The 19192-nt window shown below is 34.9% G+C and overlaps 1 protein-coding gene across 1 annotated transcript; it reads left to right on the top strand.

Moving 5' to 3' along the window:
- Positions 1 to 420: 420 nt before the first annotated feature.
- Positions 421 to 18731, top strand: LOC129801890 (importin-4-like). Its single transcript, XM_055847324.1, has 6 exons — positions 421 to 609; positions 1232 to 1404; positions 1480 to 1930; positions 7964 to 9378; positions 12582 to 13624; positions 18429 to 18731. The coding sequence occupies exons 1-6, from the start codon at positions 556 to 558 to the stop codon at positions 18542 to 18544; spliced, it is 3252 nt and encodes a 1083-aa protein (XP_055703299.1). The 5' UTR covers positions 421 to 555; the 3' UTR covers positions 18545 to 18731.
- Positions 18732 to 19192: the final 461 nt, after the last annotated feature.

The following is a 19192-nucleotide window of genomic DNA, read 5'->3' as shown; positions in this document are numbered from 1 at the left end:
GTGGTTCTCCAGCTGGAGGCTATCTTCTCCAATTTCCACGTACAGCAGGAACTTCACGCGAGCATACGCCTGTCGGCGGGATGAATCTAAATCTTGAGTATCCGAAGAGCTGTATGGACTGATCAATTGAGCCACGTACTGGAAATAAGGAATCTGTATTTTCCCTGACCCAACTTTCACAGCTGTCATAAACTCACGTCTTTGGATGAATTTGCTGGTGTTTTGCTACCAGACTGACCTTCACTGGACATTATTGCTATCCTTAAAGTTATTCCTAAAAGTAATTGCCGTCAAAACTCTTACAATTTTCTATAACTGGGATTTAATAAATTTCAGGATAAACACCACACAGATTCAATGACCTTATTTTTTCTTTAGGTTTTTAGTACAGCTACAGACCGCTCGATATTCTTATGGCGTTTCACTCTGGATTTTCCAAGAAAGTGAGGTTAGGGCTCATAAGTCGTTTTCTCGTGCCAGACGCTGGAGGTGCTCCGTGATTTTTAGCAAGAAAACCCAGTGAAAAGTCTCGTGAATTCCTGAAAAACTGTAAAAATGGAGCAATTAGTGCTAAATCTTCTTAGTGGAGACAATGATGTCATGAAAAAGGTAATTTTTGTGCATTTTTCCGAGACAAATTTGTCCCCGTACCACATGAAACACGTGTCCGGAAGGGGAGTTTTCGCATTTATACCCACTTCCACCCACGTTTTTTGCAAATTTCCTACAAGACCACCTCAATTGGATCCCATTGGAAACAAATTGGGGCTGAGATGTGGTGAAATGCACCTTGAAATTGTTGATAATTGCAGGTTTTCTGCGATATCGCGTGCCGGTCGCCATAGTGGGCGATTTTTTTCTGCCCAAATGTAGCATCATTTGGCCGAACAATGCGAATCTTTTAGCCGTGAATAATGCTACTCTCTGTACCTTTTTCGGGGTCTCTCTATCACAATACCACAATCATCAGACATTCCATGATCTATTTTTAGACAGCTGCTGAAAAATCCACACACTTGTGCGCTGAAAAAAAATAAAATCATGAACTTCCGTTCGTTTCTCACTCCTCTTCTGACCTGTTTCTCTTGCTCTCTCACATGCCACGCATTGGTCAGAAGGTTCCCAGTTCGGTGGGCAATTATACCGGGCGGGAGTGTAGTATGGGTGCAAATTGGAGTTGTGGGAATGCATGTAAATTGGCATGGTTTTTTTTTTCTTGTTGAATTTTCAGGCAACTCATGATCTTCAGGAAGCTTTTAAGCGTCCGGAAACTGTTCCAGCGTTCTGTGATCTTATTGTGTCATCGGCCAATCCCCAGGTTCGTCAGTATTCAGCTGTATTGCTGAGGAAACGCCTGGCAAAGCTGAGAAATTGGCAGGTGTTGCCTCAGGAAACGAGAGAGATGTAGGTTTTTTTTCTTCCTCTTTTGTGTCCCTGCGCGTAAAATCCCTTTCATTCATTCGAGCCTGTCGAATTTAGGATCAAAAAGGGCATCCTAGGGCGCGTTGTCATGGAACCTGAACGTGCCGTGAGGAATTCCATTGTGCAGTTTATCGGGGTGATTGTTCGCCATGAGTTCGCCAAGCAGGATCCATGGATGAATGATGTCCTGAAGTTTATCTATGACAATTGCTCAGCCAATGATGCGAATCTCAGTGAAATCGGTGCCAATACACTGAATGTATTGACGGACGTGGCTCCAGATCAATTTGTACCTCATCTTGAAGCCATCAGTGGCATGTTTTCAGCCGCTTTGGCTGCAAATGAGAGTTCTGGCACGCTGGCAAGTCCCGTTATCTTCAATATCCTCGTGGCTCTGGGGAATCTTGTGTCGTGCTCCCTTGAGAATGGTCAATCGAAAAATGTCTACCAGAATCTTGTGCCCAATATCACAAAAGCTCTTCATGCTTTCCAGTCGGATCCGGATCAGGTGAGTCCGAGAATATTTTTGATCTTCTCATAAGTGTCAGAAGAAATATTTTATCGTAATTCTCAATCTCCATTGAAGGCTGTGTGTGTGCTAAATCAATTAGTTGAACAATGAAATTTTTAATTACGGCTTTAATTGGTGCTGTTATTCATGTTATTCGGTCTGAAATTTATTTCTCCAGCAATTGGGAGAAAATTTGTTGTGAAAATCAAACTTCTTCAATTGGTTATATTTTACAAATTGGGTGTGATGCTCAATAATTTCACCTATTTATAACTCAGGCAAGGCAGATAAGAATTAGAAATGGAATTAATAGCCATAGAAAAGGTCTCCTCTATTCATATTGATGCTCTTGTAGAATTTTGAATTGGAAGCAGGCAATAAAATCAATGATAAAGCAGATTTGTTTACGATATGCGAGATTCTAAATGTGTAATTCTGTTTTCAGGTTTCTCAACCGATTCATAAATCACGTAAAAGATCCCGTAAAATAGTTTTAAGAGTAAAAGAATTCATTTTACCAAAAAATAAATTATCGGTTCATACCCGGTGCATTAACGGTTCACAACTGATTTGAACCAATTTATTTAATGATTGCAAAAGTTCGTAGGACTTTTTCATGCAGGTCGTTAAGGGGTATCCCGTAGCTTACCTACACCATTCATGTTTACTTTTTGCGTGTATTCGAAAGATTATAGTGTCTTACGTTACTCTAATGTCAAGTATCCTTGACATTAGAGACATTTCCATATTATCCTTGATATTTCTATAATGTGGAACAAAAAGGTGTAGGTATGTCATTTTCTTTTTAAAGAATATTGTCTCATAAGGCGTAAAAAATATCAAATTATTGCAAAAATTGGTTTGGTGCCGCAATTTTTTGATTCTTTTTTTCACGTGTAAAAAAGCAATGACCATGTTGAAAAGCCCAGTCTGTTCGCTGTGATTTAGGATTTTTAGGACGGCTCCACACGCCCCCATAATAGACAAAAAAATATTAATCTGAAAAAATATATTTCCAAAATATTATATGAACATTCTATCTCAAGTATTTCTAGTACATTGACTGAATGGGTTAAGACAGTTATTATTTTACTGCTCGAACTCTACGGAGAGAGTAGTATATATAATCCCTCAATTTTGTCACCCCCTCAAATTTCCACCTTCCACGCTGCGGAGACCACTTTTCTCAACAAATCTTCACATTTCAGACTATTTCTGAGAAAAGTCGTCACGCTGTTTGTCGGTCTGTCCGTCCGGCTGTCGCCCCAGCTCTAGAGGCCAAACGGTTAGAGATAGAGACTTGGGACCTTCGGGGGAACCCCCATAAGTTGACGCAAGGATCGTTAACATGCCCCTAATTCCCCCCACCCCTCCCTTCCAATTTTAAATATGATAAAAAATCATTCTGTGATTCGGAAAAAAATATTTTTCAATAGTTTTTACTATCAGCCAGAGCTAATTATTGAACTTGCTTTTAAGTTTACTTATCGCGATTTAATTATATATTTTTCTTATCGGGATAGAACACTTTTGAAACAACATTTAATAACTTAAAAATATCTGAGAACTAGGGTAAATTAAGCTAATTCAAAACCTGTTCCAAATGGAAACTTTTCGCTACTCCAAATGGAGACATCAATTTTTCCCATGATAAATGCAGTATTAAATTTTTATTTATGTATTTTCTATACTTCAGTTTCATTAGGGGGAACTGGGGCAGTAGTAAACTGGGGTAGTTGTAAACACTGTGATTTTTTTCATTAATTTTAAGACTCCAGAGGATAAAACCCATAAGCATTCATAGATACCATGGGGATGTATGTCCACAGATGAATTGGTCAATAAAATCCTAATACTTTAAAAATAAAAATCATTTTTCCTGAAAATGTTGATATTTCGATTATTTTGGTCATTTGGATTTCCAGCTGGAAATTAAAAACTGTGTAAAATAATCGAAATGTAGCAATAACAGTTCATTCCTACATCTTTTAGGATTATATTTATGCATTTACTAGACAAATTGAGATTCTCATTATTTCAAAAGAATTAATAATTGGTCAGAAAACAGCATTTGGGGTAGATGTAATCAGGCAATTTCAATTTCACAAAATGAGTAGGTAAAAGAGCGGGAAATTGACCTTCATGCGAAATATCTATAATTCATAGATTACGAAAAAAATTGGTGGCGCTGTGTTCAATAAAAAGTCACATGATGTCAAAATATGGGAAAAATCCATTGAAAAATGTCTTTGATATGCATGCTTTTAGTTTTTTTGCTATTTTAATTATTCTTTGTGAAAAGTGTAGTGATTTTTTGAAAAATATACAGTTTTTATATATCTCTTAAGTAATTAAAATAATCGAAAGTGGTGCAAAGTTAATTTCAAGGGTGGAAAAAAGGGTGTTTACATCCTCCCCAGAAAGTGGTTACTTCTACCCCAGGTATTTTGTGAAAAGAGAAAAATGCACAGTGACACAAATTTTATTTTTATGGAAAACTCAATTGTTTTCCAGCATCGCATTACCCTCGACGAATTGCCTATACCCAAGGGTAAAACATGAGCTAAGAAAGATTTTCCAAAAAATCACGGTGTCCTTGGAAAATCACCTCAAATTCGCATCTATCGAAAATGGTTACATGTGCCCCAGTCTCCCCTATATAGTTAATTTTACTCCAAATAAAGCGAAAATCAATTCATTTAATTTATAAATTTCTCAGAAAAATTAAAAGTGTATCTTTTCACCATCGAATTTTTCATCCATCAACCATGTTTTCTAATGAAAAACACAATTAGTTTGATTGTTCTTTATTCGTTTTTTCTTACATTTGTGTAATATTTTTGCCAGAATTATGTGAAATTAAGTGTTAATCTATATTGTTAACGGTAACGTGAAGTTTTCAAATGAAATAATTACCTATTTCGTGAACATAAAGGGTTTTTCTGATGTGTTTGCAAATGCTTCATTAGGAAACACCAGAAATATAATTTTTTGGAGAGATTTTCTTATTGTTTTAGATGGGAAAGGAGAAAAGACCAAGAATAAGAACAAATCCTGCACTCAAGAGCAACTCAACAGGGTTTTGGAAGCCTTTCGTTGCGGTTTCATTTACACTGTTTGTCTCCAATTAGAAACTTTCCCTTTTCTCCATTTGGATCAATTTGTTTCCAATAGGAGCATTTTACACTCGTGTATTTTTCTTGTATTTAAGAAGTTTTCAAATTATATCTAAAGAATTTTCACTAAACAGTAACATTCTAGAAGAGTCAAGGAGTAAATTTATGTAATTCTCTTAAGAAAAAAAAATATGAACTTTATGTGTTGAATCTTCTGTCAAAGTTAAAGCGTCTGGAAATGGTTTTGAATTAGGACATTTACCCTATTTGTAGCATTTAATGTTAGGCGAATTTTGGAAAGGTTGAAGTGATGGACTTCCACAGAAAAATATTTTGGGCGTTTATTTGGATTACGTTCTTGCTCTTTAGAATGATTAAAAGATGTTTTGGAAAATTGCAAAAGGGATTTTTTCTTCGAAACGTGGACTCCATTTTAAACGGCCTCTAACATTGATGGTAATATTGTGAGTATCCTAGTGGAAGAAAATTTGTGGATAAAAATTGAATAGATTGTTACGATATTGGACAACAATAATTCGATCGTATTTCGCTATTTCAAAAAGCTTTGAAACGTTTAAAAGCTCTATACTTGGGTGCCACATGATAAAAAATTATTGTATAATTCGGGAGCATTTTTCAATTGTTTGTATCAGCCAGAGCTAATTATTGAACTTGCTTTTAAGTTTACTTATCGCGATTTAAATATATATATTTCTTATCGGGATAGAACACTTTTGAAATAACATTTAATAACTTGAAATCTTTGTGAACTACCCTCCCCCTAGGTCGGTAGGAACCGCTTTTTTTTTAAGAACCTATATAAGAAATGTTTTTTTTTGGGATTGCTCTAAAACTCGTCGTGCGATTCTTTAAATTAATTTCGTCCATATGCGAAAATCCCCTTAAATCATTCAAGGTTTTTCAAGGTCAAAAAAGGTTAAAAAGACTGCACAGAGTCTAAGAATTCCCGGGGAGTCTAAACCGGTTCCAATCGATTATGAACCGGGAATGAAGTAATAAGTAGTTTTTCCTTGTAAATCGATTTTTTTTACCTTAAGCTATTTTGGAGGATCTTTTGAGTGATTTATGAATCGGTTCAAATCGGTTGAGAACCGGTAAACGGTAAATGATGCGAGAGTACCTACTTTTGGGGTACATTAAAATGAGGTACATTGAGGTATCTTTAAAATTTTGTAAAGGTTCAAGAACTCTGCAATTTTTTATAACATTGCAAGTTCTATCTGTCCGACTTTATTTTACAAATTATTACACACGACTCGGCATCCGACTTCGACCGCTACTGACGACTAAATACTAACGATTACAATATTTAGGTCTTAGCTTAAATAGCAGAATGGAAAAGTCGGAAATGTATGATAAATTGGGGGAATATAGGAAATATGGCAAATGGAACAATGTATTAGAATCTGGAACAGGCTGAGCAAAAGTCAGGTAAAAGAGGGGTTGTGATGAGGTCACAACAAGATTACCTCAAAAGTTACTAGGGTAAGTGTGCCAAATTTCGGCATAGTTGCATGCAAGCGTCAAAGTCTCAAGTTTGAAATGTAATATTTTAAATTAAAATTTATTTTTTTTTATTCTTTCTTCTGAAAGAGTGTTGCTTGGAACCTTGTAAAGAGTTTACCGTCTTTATTTACTCTAAAATCATTCTTAATACATTTTAAAATGAATAAAAATATAGACATAGCTTTGGTGCCCTATTTCGGCCACCTTCATTCTCATAGTTCCTTGCCCTTCGGGAATTCTTCCAATATCTTTTTCACGTCATCTCGTTTGTCGAAGCTACATTTTTTGTTATTCTTTTGCATTGTATAATCTCTAGAGTATGTAAAAACTAAAAATTCATGAAAATCCGAGGAACAAAAAAGGTGGCCGGAATTGCAAGCTTGCCGGAATTTGGCACACTTACCCTATACCTATCCAATCTATTTCATTCTGAAATAGCTCTGGCTTTATTATACACCTAATTTACAGGTGTGACTAGACAAAAATATTAATTGGTTACTATTACAATTCAGAGAAATGTCTGAATCAGAAATTTAGCCATGCAGCCTGTTTTAAACCAAAAAGAAGCGAAATTATGGTAGGGCAGACTGAGGCAGAATTAGTCAGCAAATTAAATTTTTCTTTGCCTTATGTGTAGGAACAGAGTCAATTACTTGAAATAGTAGTCTGATGAATATTATTTATAAGGCAAATTATGACACATTACTGTCTAATTCTACCCCTGACTTATTCTGAATTTTAAAAAGAATTTTTTAATTAAATTTTAAAAGGGATAAAAGTAAAGTTAACTTTTTTTTATCATACACTGAGAGTAATCCGAAAAAGTCAAAATAACATTCTGGAAATGTTTATTTTACCCTGCAGTATTGATTCGAAATCGGTGTAAATATTACCCTTTTTAGGTGTATTATGGGTTAAAGTTACCCTTTTTTCATGTTGATTTTACCCTCGAAAGGTGTAAAATTAACATTAAAAAATGTTGATATATTTTTACACCTAAAAAGTGTTAAGGTTATGAGGAAACAAAGTTAATCGAACCCCCGTTTTTTTTTCTCAGTGTAACTATTGCACTTTTTAGATGTAAAAATATATGAACATACTTCGGTGCTACTTAGGCAATTTATTGGGGGTATTTTTTTATAAGGGTTACTATAATCCCTACTACACATAAAAGGTAAAATTTACACCACATCGGATCATTATCAGGGGTAAAATCAACATTATTGGATTTGGCTTAGTGTATAAATCAATCAGGAAAAATAAAATAGAAATATTGATCGATCTAGAGAGAATCTTATTTACATAGATTTATACCACATAACTCCTTAAAGCTTTTGAATCTTCTGAATGTATCGATATCCATGAATTGCATCCCTTTCCCTTTCAGTTTGTCAGAGCTTTTGAGATTCTTGAGAATATTGCTGAGTCTATGCCCAGTGTTTTGAGTGCCCACTTAAAACTGCTGCTGGACTACTCTCTGATGGTGGCCAGCAGTCAGCCATTGGATGAGAGTGTCCGTGTGCAGGGTATAACATTCCTGGGTATGATTGTGAGGCTGAAGAAGAAGGCAGTGATTAAGATGAAGATGATTGAGCCCATCATTCAGGTTCTATTCCATTTGATGGCTTCTACGCCAGCTGGTGAAGATGATGAAGAGGAGTATTTTGTGGGATCAACAGAATTATCTAGTCCCATGACATGTGCTACACAAACAATGGATATATTAGCATTGAATGTGCCAGCAGAGAAATTGATTCCTCCTCTGTTGGCTCTCCTTGAGCCAGCTTTGGCTGGAAGTGAACCATTGCCCAAGAAGGCAGCTTATCTCTGTATTGCAGTGATTGCTGAGGGATGTGCAGAGACAATTTGTAACAAATACTTGCCACCCCTTTTAGGCTGTGTCAAGCAGGGTATCACAGATGGGAATCCATTGGTGAGGAATGCAGCTCTATTTGCTCTTGGGCAATTTGCTGAGCATCTTCAGCCGGAAATTAGCAAGTACGGCGATGAGATTTTGCCCATTCTGTTTGAATTTCTGCATCAACTCTGTGCACAGTTGAGAGTTGAGGGGAAGGAACCTCAACACATTGATAGAATGTTTTATGCCCTTGAGACATTCTGTGAGAATCTCGAGGATGCCATTGTGCCACATCTTCCATTGCTCATGGAGCGTCTGTTTGAATCCCTCAATCCTAGCTATTCGGTTCATCTCAGGGAACTTTCTCTGAGTGCCATTTCTGCAGCTGCAACAGCTGCTAAATCCGAAATGTTGCCGTATTTCCAGCAAATCATTCAGATTCTCAAGCCCTATTTGGTCAAAACAGACGATGAAGATATAAAGGCTCTTAGACCTCAAGCCATTGATACATTGGCTGCACTTGCACGCACAATTGGCAAGGAAAATTTCTTGCCACTGTCGTCAGATGCCATGAACTTTGGTCTGGCTCTGCTTGAAGATTGCAAAGAGCCAGATCTCAAGAGGGCTTGCTACAATTTATTTGCTTCCCTGGCTGAAGTTCTGAATCAGGATGTGGCTCAGGCTCTTCCACAAATTATCACAGCTATGATTGAGAGTGTCAAGAGTACAGAGGGATTAGTGCCAGATTTTGATGATGATGACGAAGAAAATGGAGATATTTACAATGTTGAGAATGAGATTGAGGAGAAGGATGATGATATCGATATTGAGACGTCAGATAATGAGGAGGATGATGATGATGTAGCCATTGCAGTTGAAAATGCATTCATGGATGAGAAGGAGGAGGCAATTATAGCTCTAAGAGAGCTCGCTCTTCACTCTGGGTGAGTTTCATTATTATTATTAATTTTTCCTTTAAGATAACCTCATAAAAATGTAGCTTTCAGTTAAGAGGTATAGGAACATAACATTATTTTGGACTTTATTTAAAAACTAAGGATTATTTGAAATGGCGGCCATAACTCTTAAATTTTCCGTTCTGTCTAAAGTTCTTTGAGACACTTAACATTTAAATTTTAAATACAAAATATTTGTTATTCTTACTTTAATTAATTAACCAAAATATTAAAAACAAAAATCCAGAAAGTCAAAATCCGGAACTTTAGAATTCCGTAAAGGCTAAAATCCCGAAAAGCCAAAATCGCGAAAGTTAAAATACTAAAAGCCAAAATCTCGAACGGCATATTCCCGAAAACTAAAATACCCAAAAACCAAAAACTTGAACGCTAAAATTCCAAAAGCTAAAACCTCGAACGTCAAAATTCGCAAAGCCAAAACCTCGAACGTCAAAATCTCGAAAGTCAAAATTCGGAACTTCGGATTCAAGTAAAGGCTAAAATTCCGAAAAGCCAAAATCGCGAAAGCTAAAATACTAAAAGTCAAAATCTCCAACGCCATATTCCCGAAAACTAAAATCCCAAAAAACCAAAATCTTGAACGCTAAAATTACGAAAGTCAAAACTTCGAACGTCAAAATATCGAAAGCTAAAATCTCTAAAGTCAAAATTTGGAACTTCGGAGTCCAGTAAGGTCGAAAATTCCGAAAAGCCAAAATCGCGAAAGTTAAATACTAAAAACCAAAATCTCGAACGCCATATTCCCGAAAACTAAAATCTCAAAAACCAAAATATTGAACGTTGAAATTCCGAAAGCTAAAACCTCAAACGTCAAAATCTCGAAAGCCAAAATTTCGAATGTCAAAATTCGAAACTTCGGAGTCCAGTAAAGGCTAAAATTCCGAAAAGCCAAAATCGCGAAAGCAAAAATTCTAAAAGCCAAGATCTCGAACGCCATATTCCCGAAAACTAAAATCTCAAAAACCAAAACCTCGAACGTCAAAATCCGGAAAGCCAAAACCTCGAACGTCAAAATCTCGAAAGCCAAAATTTCGAATGTCAAAATTCGAAATTTCGGAGTCCAGTAAAAGCTAAAATCTCGAAAAGCCAAAATCTCGAAAGCTAAAATCCCAAAAGCCAAAATTTCGAACAACAAAATCTTGAAAACCAAAATCCCAAAATCCAAAACCTTGAACGCCAAAAATCCCGAAAGTAAAAATCTGGAACTCTAGAATCCCGTAAAGTCTAAAATCCAGAATTCTTAAAAGTTACATATGTAGGTTCTCTCATGATTGTAGCCGCGTTTGCTGGAGGTAAAGAAAAATCTTCTGTGTTTTGAGAAATTATTCCACACATATTATTCTTTCTATAATTTTATCCTTACGTGATTTTGGCTTGCCGAATTTCGGCTTTTGGCTTTCGGGATTTTGGCGTTTGGGATTTTGACGTTCAGGATCTTGGTCGGCACAGCTATTAAAAAATATTAAATATTTAAAGATATTTAAAATATTAAATTAAAAATTTTAAAATATTAAATATTTAATGATATTAAAAATTCAAATAGGACAAGTTATAAAAATTCAGATGAGCCGCATTTATTTTTAAAAATTAGCCCTTTTTGAAGGAATTTGAGTAACTCTAAATATATATGTATTTTTTTAAAAATATTTTTGAATTCTTTGAAATCTTTTAATTTTTATAATAAAGATTATTACATCTTAAGTTTCAAATGATTTATTAGCGAAAATCAAGTTATGAAACCCAATTGGATTATTAAATGTTTTAGTATTTCTATTTAGTGTCGTCAATACGAAAAATTACCAATTTTTAATTTGAAAAATTTTTACTGTTGATTTATTTACTGTTTTTTTTTTGTTTTAGAGAAACAAGCCTTAAAAAAAAACAATAATTAAAGCTTGCTTCATAGTAAATTTATTATATTTGGTTGTACCAAGATTTCCTTTAGATTTTGAGGTTAGGCTAAACTTAACCTCACAATTCCTGCACACAGAAAATTGAAGAATGTTATAAAAGAATAACAAACACATTTTTGCGTAAATAAAACTTTATAATCTAAAAGGGAACTACCAACTATGATTTATTTTTACAATTTCATTTGTTGGCTAAGTCCTGGATCTCTCCCCTAACCTCAAAATTAATTAACGAGAGTTACATATTTTTGTGTGTAATACATAAACTACATAATTGAAATGCAGACCAATTTACCTTGATCTCCTTAAAGGCCTCTACACATTGGGAGCAATTTTCGTCAAAAATCGCATTTTTGACAAAATTTTGACGTTTCTACCTGCAACACTGCAGACGATTTCCTTCAAAAGAGCAATTTTTGATGAAAACTGCTAACAATGTGTAGACACCATAAGACTTGACGTAACAAAAATTTAAGGTTATGCAAAAATTGTCTTTAGTAAACATAATCAAAAAATCATTTCTCCTTTTCGAACGGGGTTTCTGGATATTTAGATAGGAAAATGTTGAAACTTTGTGTAACAATAATATGCCCTTTCGAGTTTTTTTTAACATTGGATTTTTGAATGAAAATAAAATCTAAAATAACTCAACTTTTAAATCTAACCTTACATTCTGAAAGACTACGAGAAAAAGAAAATTTCCAGTTTTGTGAGGTTTAAAAAAAATTATTCATAAATTTACCACACAGAAAAAAATATTTTGTAAAATTGTTCGTAAATGTTTGTGTAATCCTATGGTAGACTTACGAAATGCTCGTGAATCGTATAACCCACAAACAAGTTCGTAAAATTTTGTACTTTATCACAAAAATTCTTTATAACATGATCACTTAACGAGCATTTTACTTTTACAAACATTTGTTCGTAAATGTTCGTAAACACACAAAAAAAAATGTTCGTAAAATTTTGTCATTTGTTCGTATTTGTTCGTAAATTTTTGTTTGTTTGGCAAACAATTACGAACAAATACAAACAAATGACAAAATTTTACAAACATTTTTTGTGTGTTTACGAACAAATGTTTGTAAAAGTACAAAAAATGTTCATTAAATGATAATTTTACGAACAATGTTTGTGAAAAAAAGTACAAAATTTTACGAACTTGTTTGTGGGTTTTACGATTCACAAGCATTTCGCAAGTCTGCCATAGGATTTCACAAACATTTACGAACAATTTTACAAATTTTTTTTTCTGTGCAGAGCGGCCTTTGGTCCTTACCTCCAAGCAGCTTTTGAAGAGGTGTATAAGCTCATCAACTACCCTCAAGATGATATTCGTCGTGTCTCCGTTGAAGCTCTCACTCAGTTTACAGTGAGTTTCTATCAGATGAAAAATGCTGATGCTGTGAGGACTTCTGTAACGATTCTCATTCCCAAATTGAGCGAGATCATTCGTACGGATGAGGAAAGGAATGTCGTTATGGCAGCTCTAGAGGCTTTCAATGAGTTGCTGGACAAACTGAAGGGTGATACATTCAGCCTGGATGATCAGAAGGATGCCATCTTTGAGTGTGTGATGGATGTGATGCTGGGCAAGGTGGCTTGTCAGTTTGATGAGGTGTCAAATGATGATGAAGAGGGTGACAGTGAATTCGATGAGGCCATCATTGAGACGGCTGGAGAAATTGTTCCGCGCTTCGGCAAAGCCCTGCGTCCGGAAGAATTTGCTCCATATTTCGGAAGGGCATACACTCATTTGCTGGAGAAGCTGGAGAAGGCCAAACGGAAGGAGGAGGCTGATCTGGAGAGGGCATATGTCATTGGTGTTTTGGCAGAATGTTTTGAGGGTCTGCAGAAGCATACAAACACCTGGATGGCTTCCTTGATGCCACTCCTGATGTCTGGGGCTCAGGAGAGAAATGATCAGATCCGAAATAATTCTGTCTTTGGTCTTGGGGAGCTCGTTTTGGCCGCTGGAGAATTTGCCTATGATTTCTATCCGCAAATTCTGCAACTTTTGTCAGCAGCTGTGGCCAAGGAACAAGATTCCAACACTCTGGACAATATCTGTGGAGCCTTGGCGCGTCTGATTATTGCCAATAGCTCATTGGTGCCCCTTAAGGATGTCCTACCAGTTTTTGTGCAGTATCTGCCACTGAGGACGGACTTTGATGAGAACCTGGCTGTCTTCAAGTGCCTTAATGTGGCCTATCATCAGGGTCAGCAGGTTCTTGTGGATCTTATGGAACATATTGCCTTCGTGGCCCTCCAAGTGCTTCAGAAGAAGGAATACAGCAGTGATGGTGAGTTTAAAAAATATTTGTTTTTAAATATTTTATGAATTATTGTGGACATCTTTATTTAAGGGAAAGTGCTCATGATTGATACCATGGAAAGCTTCGTAATGACTAAATTTTCTAAGTTTCACAATATACATGTGACTCATCGCAACCATATTTTAAAAACTATGGGAAAGTGGCCAGTTTTTAAAATTTATTGCGAAGTCACGTTTATTGAGAAACATAGGAAAAATTTAGTCATTACGAAGCTTCCAATCATTGAGAGAAATCCGAAAAAATTTAAAACAACATTCCGGAAATGTTAATTTTACCCTGCAGTATTTATCCGAAATCGGTGTAAATATTATGCTTTTTAAGTGTATTGGGGGTTAAAGTTACCCTTTTTGATGTAAATTTTACACTTAAAAAGGTGTAAAATTAACATTAAAAAATGTTGATATATTTTTACACCTAAAAAGTGTTAAAGTTACAAGGAAAAAAAGTTAATCGCACCCTCTTTTTTTTCTCAGTGATGGTATTAAGTATGGGCATTTTCCCCTAAATAGAAAATTGACTGGATTATGAAAAAAAACTGAAATGGGGCCCAGACCCAAACCCAAAAAAGTTTTTTCCTCATAATTTTAACACTTTTTAGGTGTAAAAATATACCTACATTTTTAATGTTAATTTTACACCTTTTTAAGGGTAAAATTAAAATGAAAAAGGGTATACTTAAAATATTAAATATTAGTTAGCTTACCATCAATTGTTGATAATTCCGTGATAATTTAGTGTAAATCTCTTACGAAAAATAAATTAAATTCACATTATTCGAAAGCATAAACGTTTGAAGGAAGAGCACTTTCCCCTAATTATTTCCAGGCCTGTTGACTAGGGGAAAGTACTCTAGGTTGGACCAGAAATATGAAGTTCAAACTTGATGAATTTTTTTCTGGGAAAATCGAAAATGAATCCCAATTTTTATTACACTGAAAAAATCTCTAGTTTATTGAGACCCCATGCTTATCACAATTACCATTCAAAATCCCTTAGTTTCTTTTAATGAGGTAAATAAAAATACTACGTCGATTTGCTCCAAGGCATGGTACAATTTTTGCCTTCAAATGTGACGGTACATGCCTTTGAATCTAGAATTTTCTCAGAAAATATTTCTATCGAAACACTAAACGATCTATTATTGATTAGCCAGAGATCTAATACACTCACTTCACTCACTGAAACTATCACTGCAGTAAAAAACGCTAACAAAAAGAATCTTTTCCAATTTTTCTGAAATACTGCTATTCCAATAGGAATAAATTGTTGGAATAGCCATAATATCGATATGACAACTCTAAAATACGACTGTAAAAAGGGTGATACTTTATGCCATTTTGAAGTTAATAAACTGAGGTTATTTTGTTTCCGAAAAGAAATAGAAACAAAATATTGGAAATTGTTTCCTAAATGATATCAACCAAATGTCTTGTCTTTTTGTGATCGTGCATGATCACCATGGTGAGCAATGAAATAACTCTAGCAATGTACCGACTTGAAGACTTAAACATCTTCATCAGACCATCATTTTCGGACTCTCAGAAAAACAACACACCACACAATCACCATTCCGATTGGGGTGAAATGAAAGTAAAGCTGCGAAATTTGCTATTTTCCTCACGATACATGGAATAATCCTACTTTTAAGCAAATAGCGCAATGTGAAGTAAAACATACAAAAATGTGAGGTTGTGGAATAACCAAATAATCAAATGGCGGTAGTGTTACTAGATAAGCATTCGAAGGCATGAAATTCTTAAATTCGAAGGCAAGGTATGGGTGGTTTTGCAAGTTATCCACCACCCACAAATATGGTATCCTTCTTGAGAAAAACTATGATGACGATAATGAACCTTAATTAACTTTTTATCATTCACACTAGGGGAAAGTGCTCTTCCTTCGAACGTTCATGCTTTCGAATAATGGGAATTTAATTTGTTTTTCGTAAGAGGTTTACACTAAATTATCACGGAATTATCAATTGATGATAAGCTAACTAATATTTAATAGAAATGTATAAGTCTCACAGGAAAACTAAAAGAAAATTTATATTATTCGAAGGCATGAATGTTCGAAGGGAGCGTACTTTCCCCTAGTCACTTTTTTCCAAAAATCATTTTAAATAGAAAAAAAAACACACGTAAAATTCAATATTAAAATGAAGCTTTGAGTCCATTTTCAATTTTTCTTATAAAAGCATAAAAACGAATCACTAGGCGCTCTATTTTTGGAGGAAACTCGTAATTGATAATAAGCTGACTAATATTTGATAGAAATGTGTAAATCTTTTAGAAAAATCAAAAGAAATTCACATTATTCGAAGGCATGAACGTTCGAAGGGAGAGTACTTAGAAAGAAGATGAGCACGTTACTGCTCGAACTCCACAGAGAGAGCAGTATAATAATCCCTCGATTTTTTCACCCCTCCCAAATTTCCACCTTCTACCCCCGGAGCCCGGAGACCACCGTCCGGCTGTCGCCAGCTCTATAGAGGCCAAACGGTTAGAGATAGCGACCAGGGGCCTAAGGGGGATCCCCACATAAGTCGACCAAAGGGTCGTTAACATGGCCCTCATTTTCCCCCCACCCACGTATTTTTTTCGTGCGATTTGTCATTTTTGGATATGTTTTAGAGATTACCCAGGCGGACAATTGACCATGTGTGAAAATACCGTTGTATCATTCCTAATATCGGTTTTTCAAGGTCAAAAGTTAAAAAAGGTTCTAGAGACCGCTTTTATCCGGCGATTGGAGTTATGTTTGGGCTCGTTGGAAAGGTTTTGGAATTTCCGATAAAACTGAACCGGTTCCTATCGGTTTTGAATCGGTAATGAACCAGTTCATAACCCATAACTAATTTTAATTCGAAATTCAATTATATCAGTTCTAGTTATTTTGGGCAATGTTTTATGGTCATTTATGGTGCTATTCCAATAAAAAAATGAGCATGGTTTTTTTTAGCACATTACTGTTCTCAAGTACTAAAAAGACTCATGGTCTTTTTAGTTTGTTCTCATATGTTATTTCAATTAATGTCAGATGGCATTTAGATCGGGGGTGAAAGCTGCTTCCTCGGCGGGAATATTCGAATTCGAATTTCGGTTGGGAAATCGACAAGATTAATTTAATGTTTTCACTTTCATAGTATTTTCTACATTTTTTTATCACGATTGACAAGATGTAAGGTTCTTCTTTCTACACAAAAACTTCATATTTTCTCCAGTCCTCGTCATGTTTTAAAATCACGAAATAGTCATGACAACATGACATGAAAAGTTCAACCGAAATCCGAATTCGAATATTTTCCCTCCGAACAAGCTTTCTTCTTCTTCTTCTTTTGTTTTACGTTTTGGCTGTCGAACTCAATTAGGTCCATATAGCCATTTCGTTCGCTCACTTTAAATTTTAATTTTTTTTTCATTTATCACTTTATTTTATTTTTTAACGTTCACTGTTTTTTTTAATTATTATATGCTCACTTTTTATTTATTTAATGAATTAAAATATGTCTTCTTTCTTTTTTGATATACTTTTCCATGAAGTTTTTATGCTCACTTCTTTCTTTTTTTTTATTCCATTATATCATTTACTCGTCTCTGACTAAATGCTTTGCACTGATTCTAAGCTCCACGTTAATCTTTTTTCACCGTCATATTCCCTATTTTGTGATCTTCTTGAGTTCTTCTATTTAATGTTTGAAGGCTTCCTCTGGTCTTGGTCACCAAGATTTTCCTTCCGGTCTAAATAACTTTGTGCTCCCAGTTTATTGCTTCCTCTAATATCTAGTTCTTTTCCAATATCATCTGGTTGTTCCCACATTGAAAAATTTGCAACACTTCTCGCCGGTGGAGGTTTTTCTGCTTGCTTTTGCATGAATTCATTGGGGACGCCGTCGGATTTAACCTCAAATTTTATTTCTCTTACTGATTTCACTCTGAATCTAATTTCCTTATAAAATTTCTACTCAAATTTAATCATTGTGATTTTAACTTTAATTTGGGCACTCATTTTATATGATATAGCACTAATTTTTATCAAGATCATAATTTTCTTTATGCTCTGGATTCAATATGGACTTATCGTCGCGCTCTTTTTTTGGAACAAGCTTTCACCCAATCATAATGCCATCTGACATTCAGTCAGTGTGGAGTAATCTGTCATGTCCGCTTGGTGGCGTGATGCAGTTGGATGGCCGGGAGTTGGCAACTTTAGCCTCAACCGCGAGTTTTCGCAGGTTTTCCATGAGTTTTCCGTGAATTCTCAGTGGTGAAAAGTCGGCGAGCATCATTAATATTTTTTACTCATTATTTTCCTTGAAATGACGTATAGGAACAGACGCGTGGTCTTTTTTAGTACTTGGGAACAGTAATGTACTAAAAAACATTGTCACTTTTTCATTGGAATAGCACGATTAAATTCGTTCACATCAATTGTGAACCGGTGGTAATCAACCGGTTATGAACCGATAAGTAATTTTCGAGTGATTTACATATCGGCTTAAATCGGTTGAGAACCGGTAAACGGTAAATGCTGCGAAAGTACTTTAATTTACGAGTTCGAGCACTTCGCAAAGCCGGAACGCTTTGCCACCCCTTTTTTCTTTTTATTATTTGTTTAATAATAACACGTTTCACAAACAATTAATAAAATGATTTTATTGAATGTGATCTTGAGATTACCTCTTGAGTTTGAGGCGATGAATGAACAATATCTACATTATTTTTCTTTAGTGCAGATATTTTTAGTTGATGCTTCATTGTTTTATTTGCAGAAACCCGCGATTACATCTTCAATTTTGTTCAGCAAATCCGACGGGATTTTCCGGAACAATATGGCAAGGTGGTGACGAATAATCCCGAAATAGCAGCCTTTGCGGCAACGTTTTAGTTAAGGTACCAGTTTAATTATTCTCAATTGTATTTAATAGATTTAAAAAGAATGAAAAAAAGTGAATAAGTTGATGAGACGGAGATTTATATTATACTATTAAAAAAAGAACACCAAGAATATTATTTTCAAATGATGATTTTTCTTTTTCACAATTTATAGATAAAATATACTTTTGCGAATGAGATATTTTTAGTTTTAATGATTTATATTTAAATAGAAGAGTAAGAAACAAGAATCCTTGAGTTGCGGTTCTCGTGCATTTTTTCTTGAGAAAATAATTCCATAAATTTATTTAAATCTTCTGTTTTCCTTTCTTTATTTTCTTGTGGGGTGTTATTTATCACAATTTTTTGGGGTGGAAATTTAGAATAATATTTCTGACCTCATTTTTTTGGCCAATTGACCAAAATATGTGGTGTTTGTGCTGCAGTAAAGAATATTGATTACAAAATGAGGTAAAGGAAGGTGAGTGATTGCGGGTGGAAGTAATTGCTATAAAGAACAAAAATTGGGGTTTATGGGGAATAATTAAGTTTTTTTTTCCTTTGTTAAGGAATTGCAAATGAATTTTTCTCAGTTATTTTTTTTTAATAATTCCTCAAACGGAAACTGTTGATTTTTATTTGCCTTATTCATTTCCCTCTT

This window comes from Phlebotomus papatasi, chromosome 2 (genome assembly GCF_024763615.1).
Source record: "Phlebotomus papatasi isolate M1 chromosome 2, Ppap_2.1, whole genome shotgun sequence".
Taxonomy (NCBI): Eukaryota; Metazoa; Arthropoda; class Insecta; order Diptera; family Psychodidae; genus Phlebotomus; species Phlebotomus papatasi.
Note: the sequence above shows the minus strand (reverse complement) of the source record. Positions and strands in the feature narration are given on the sequence as shown.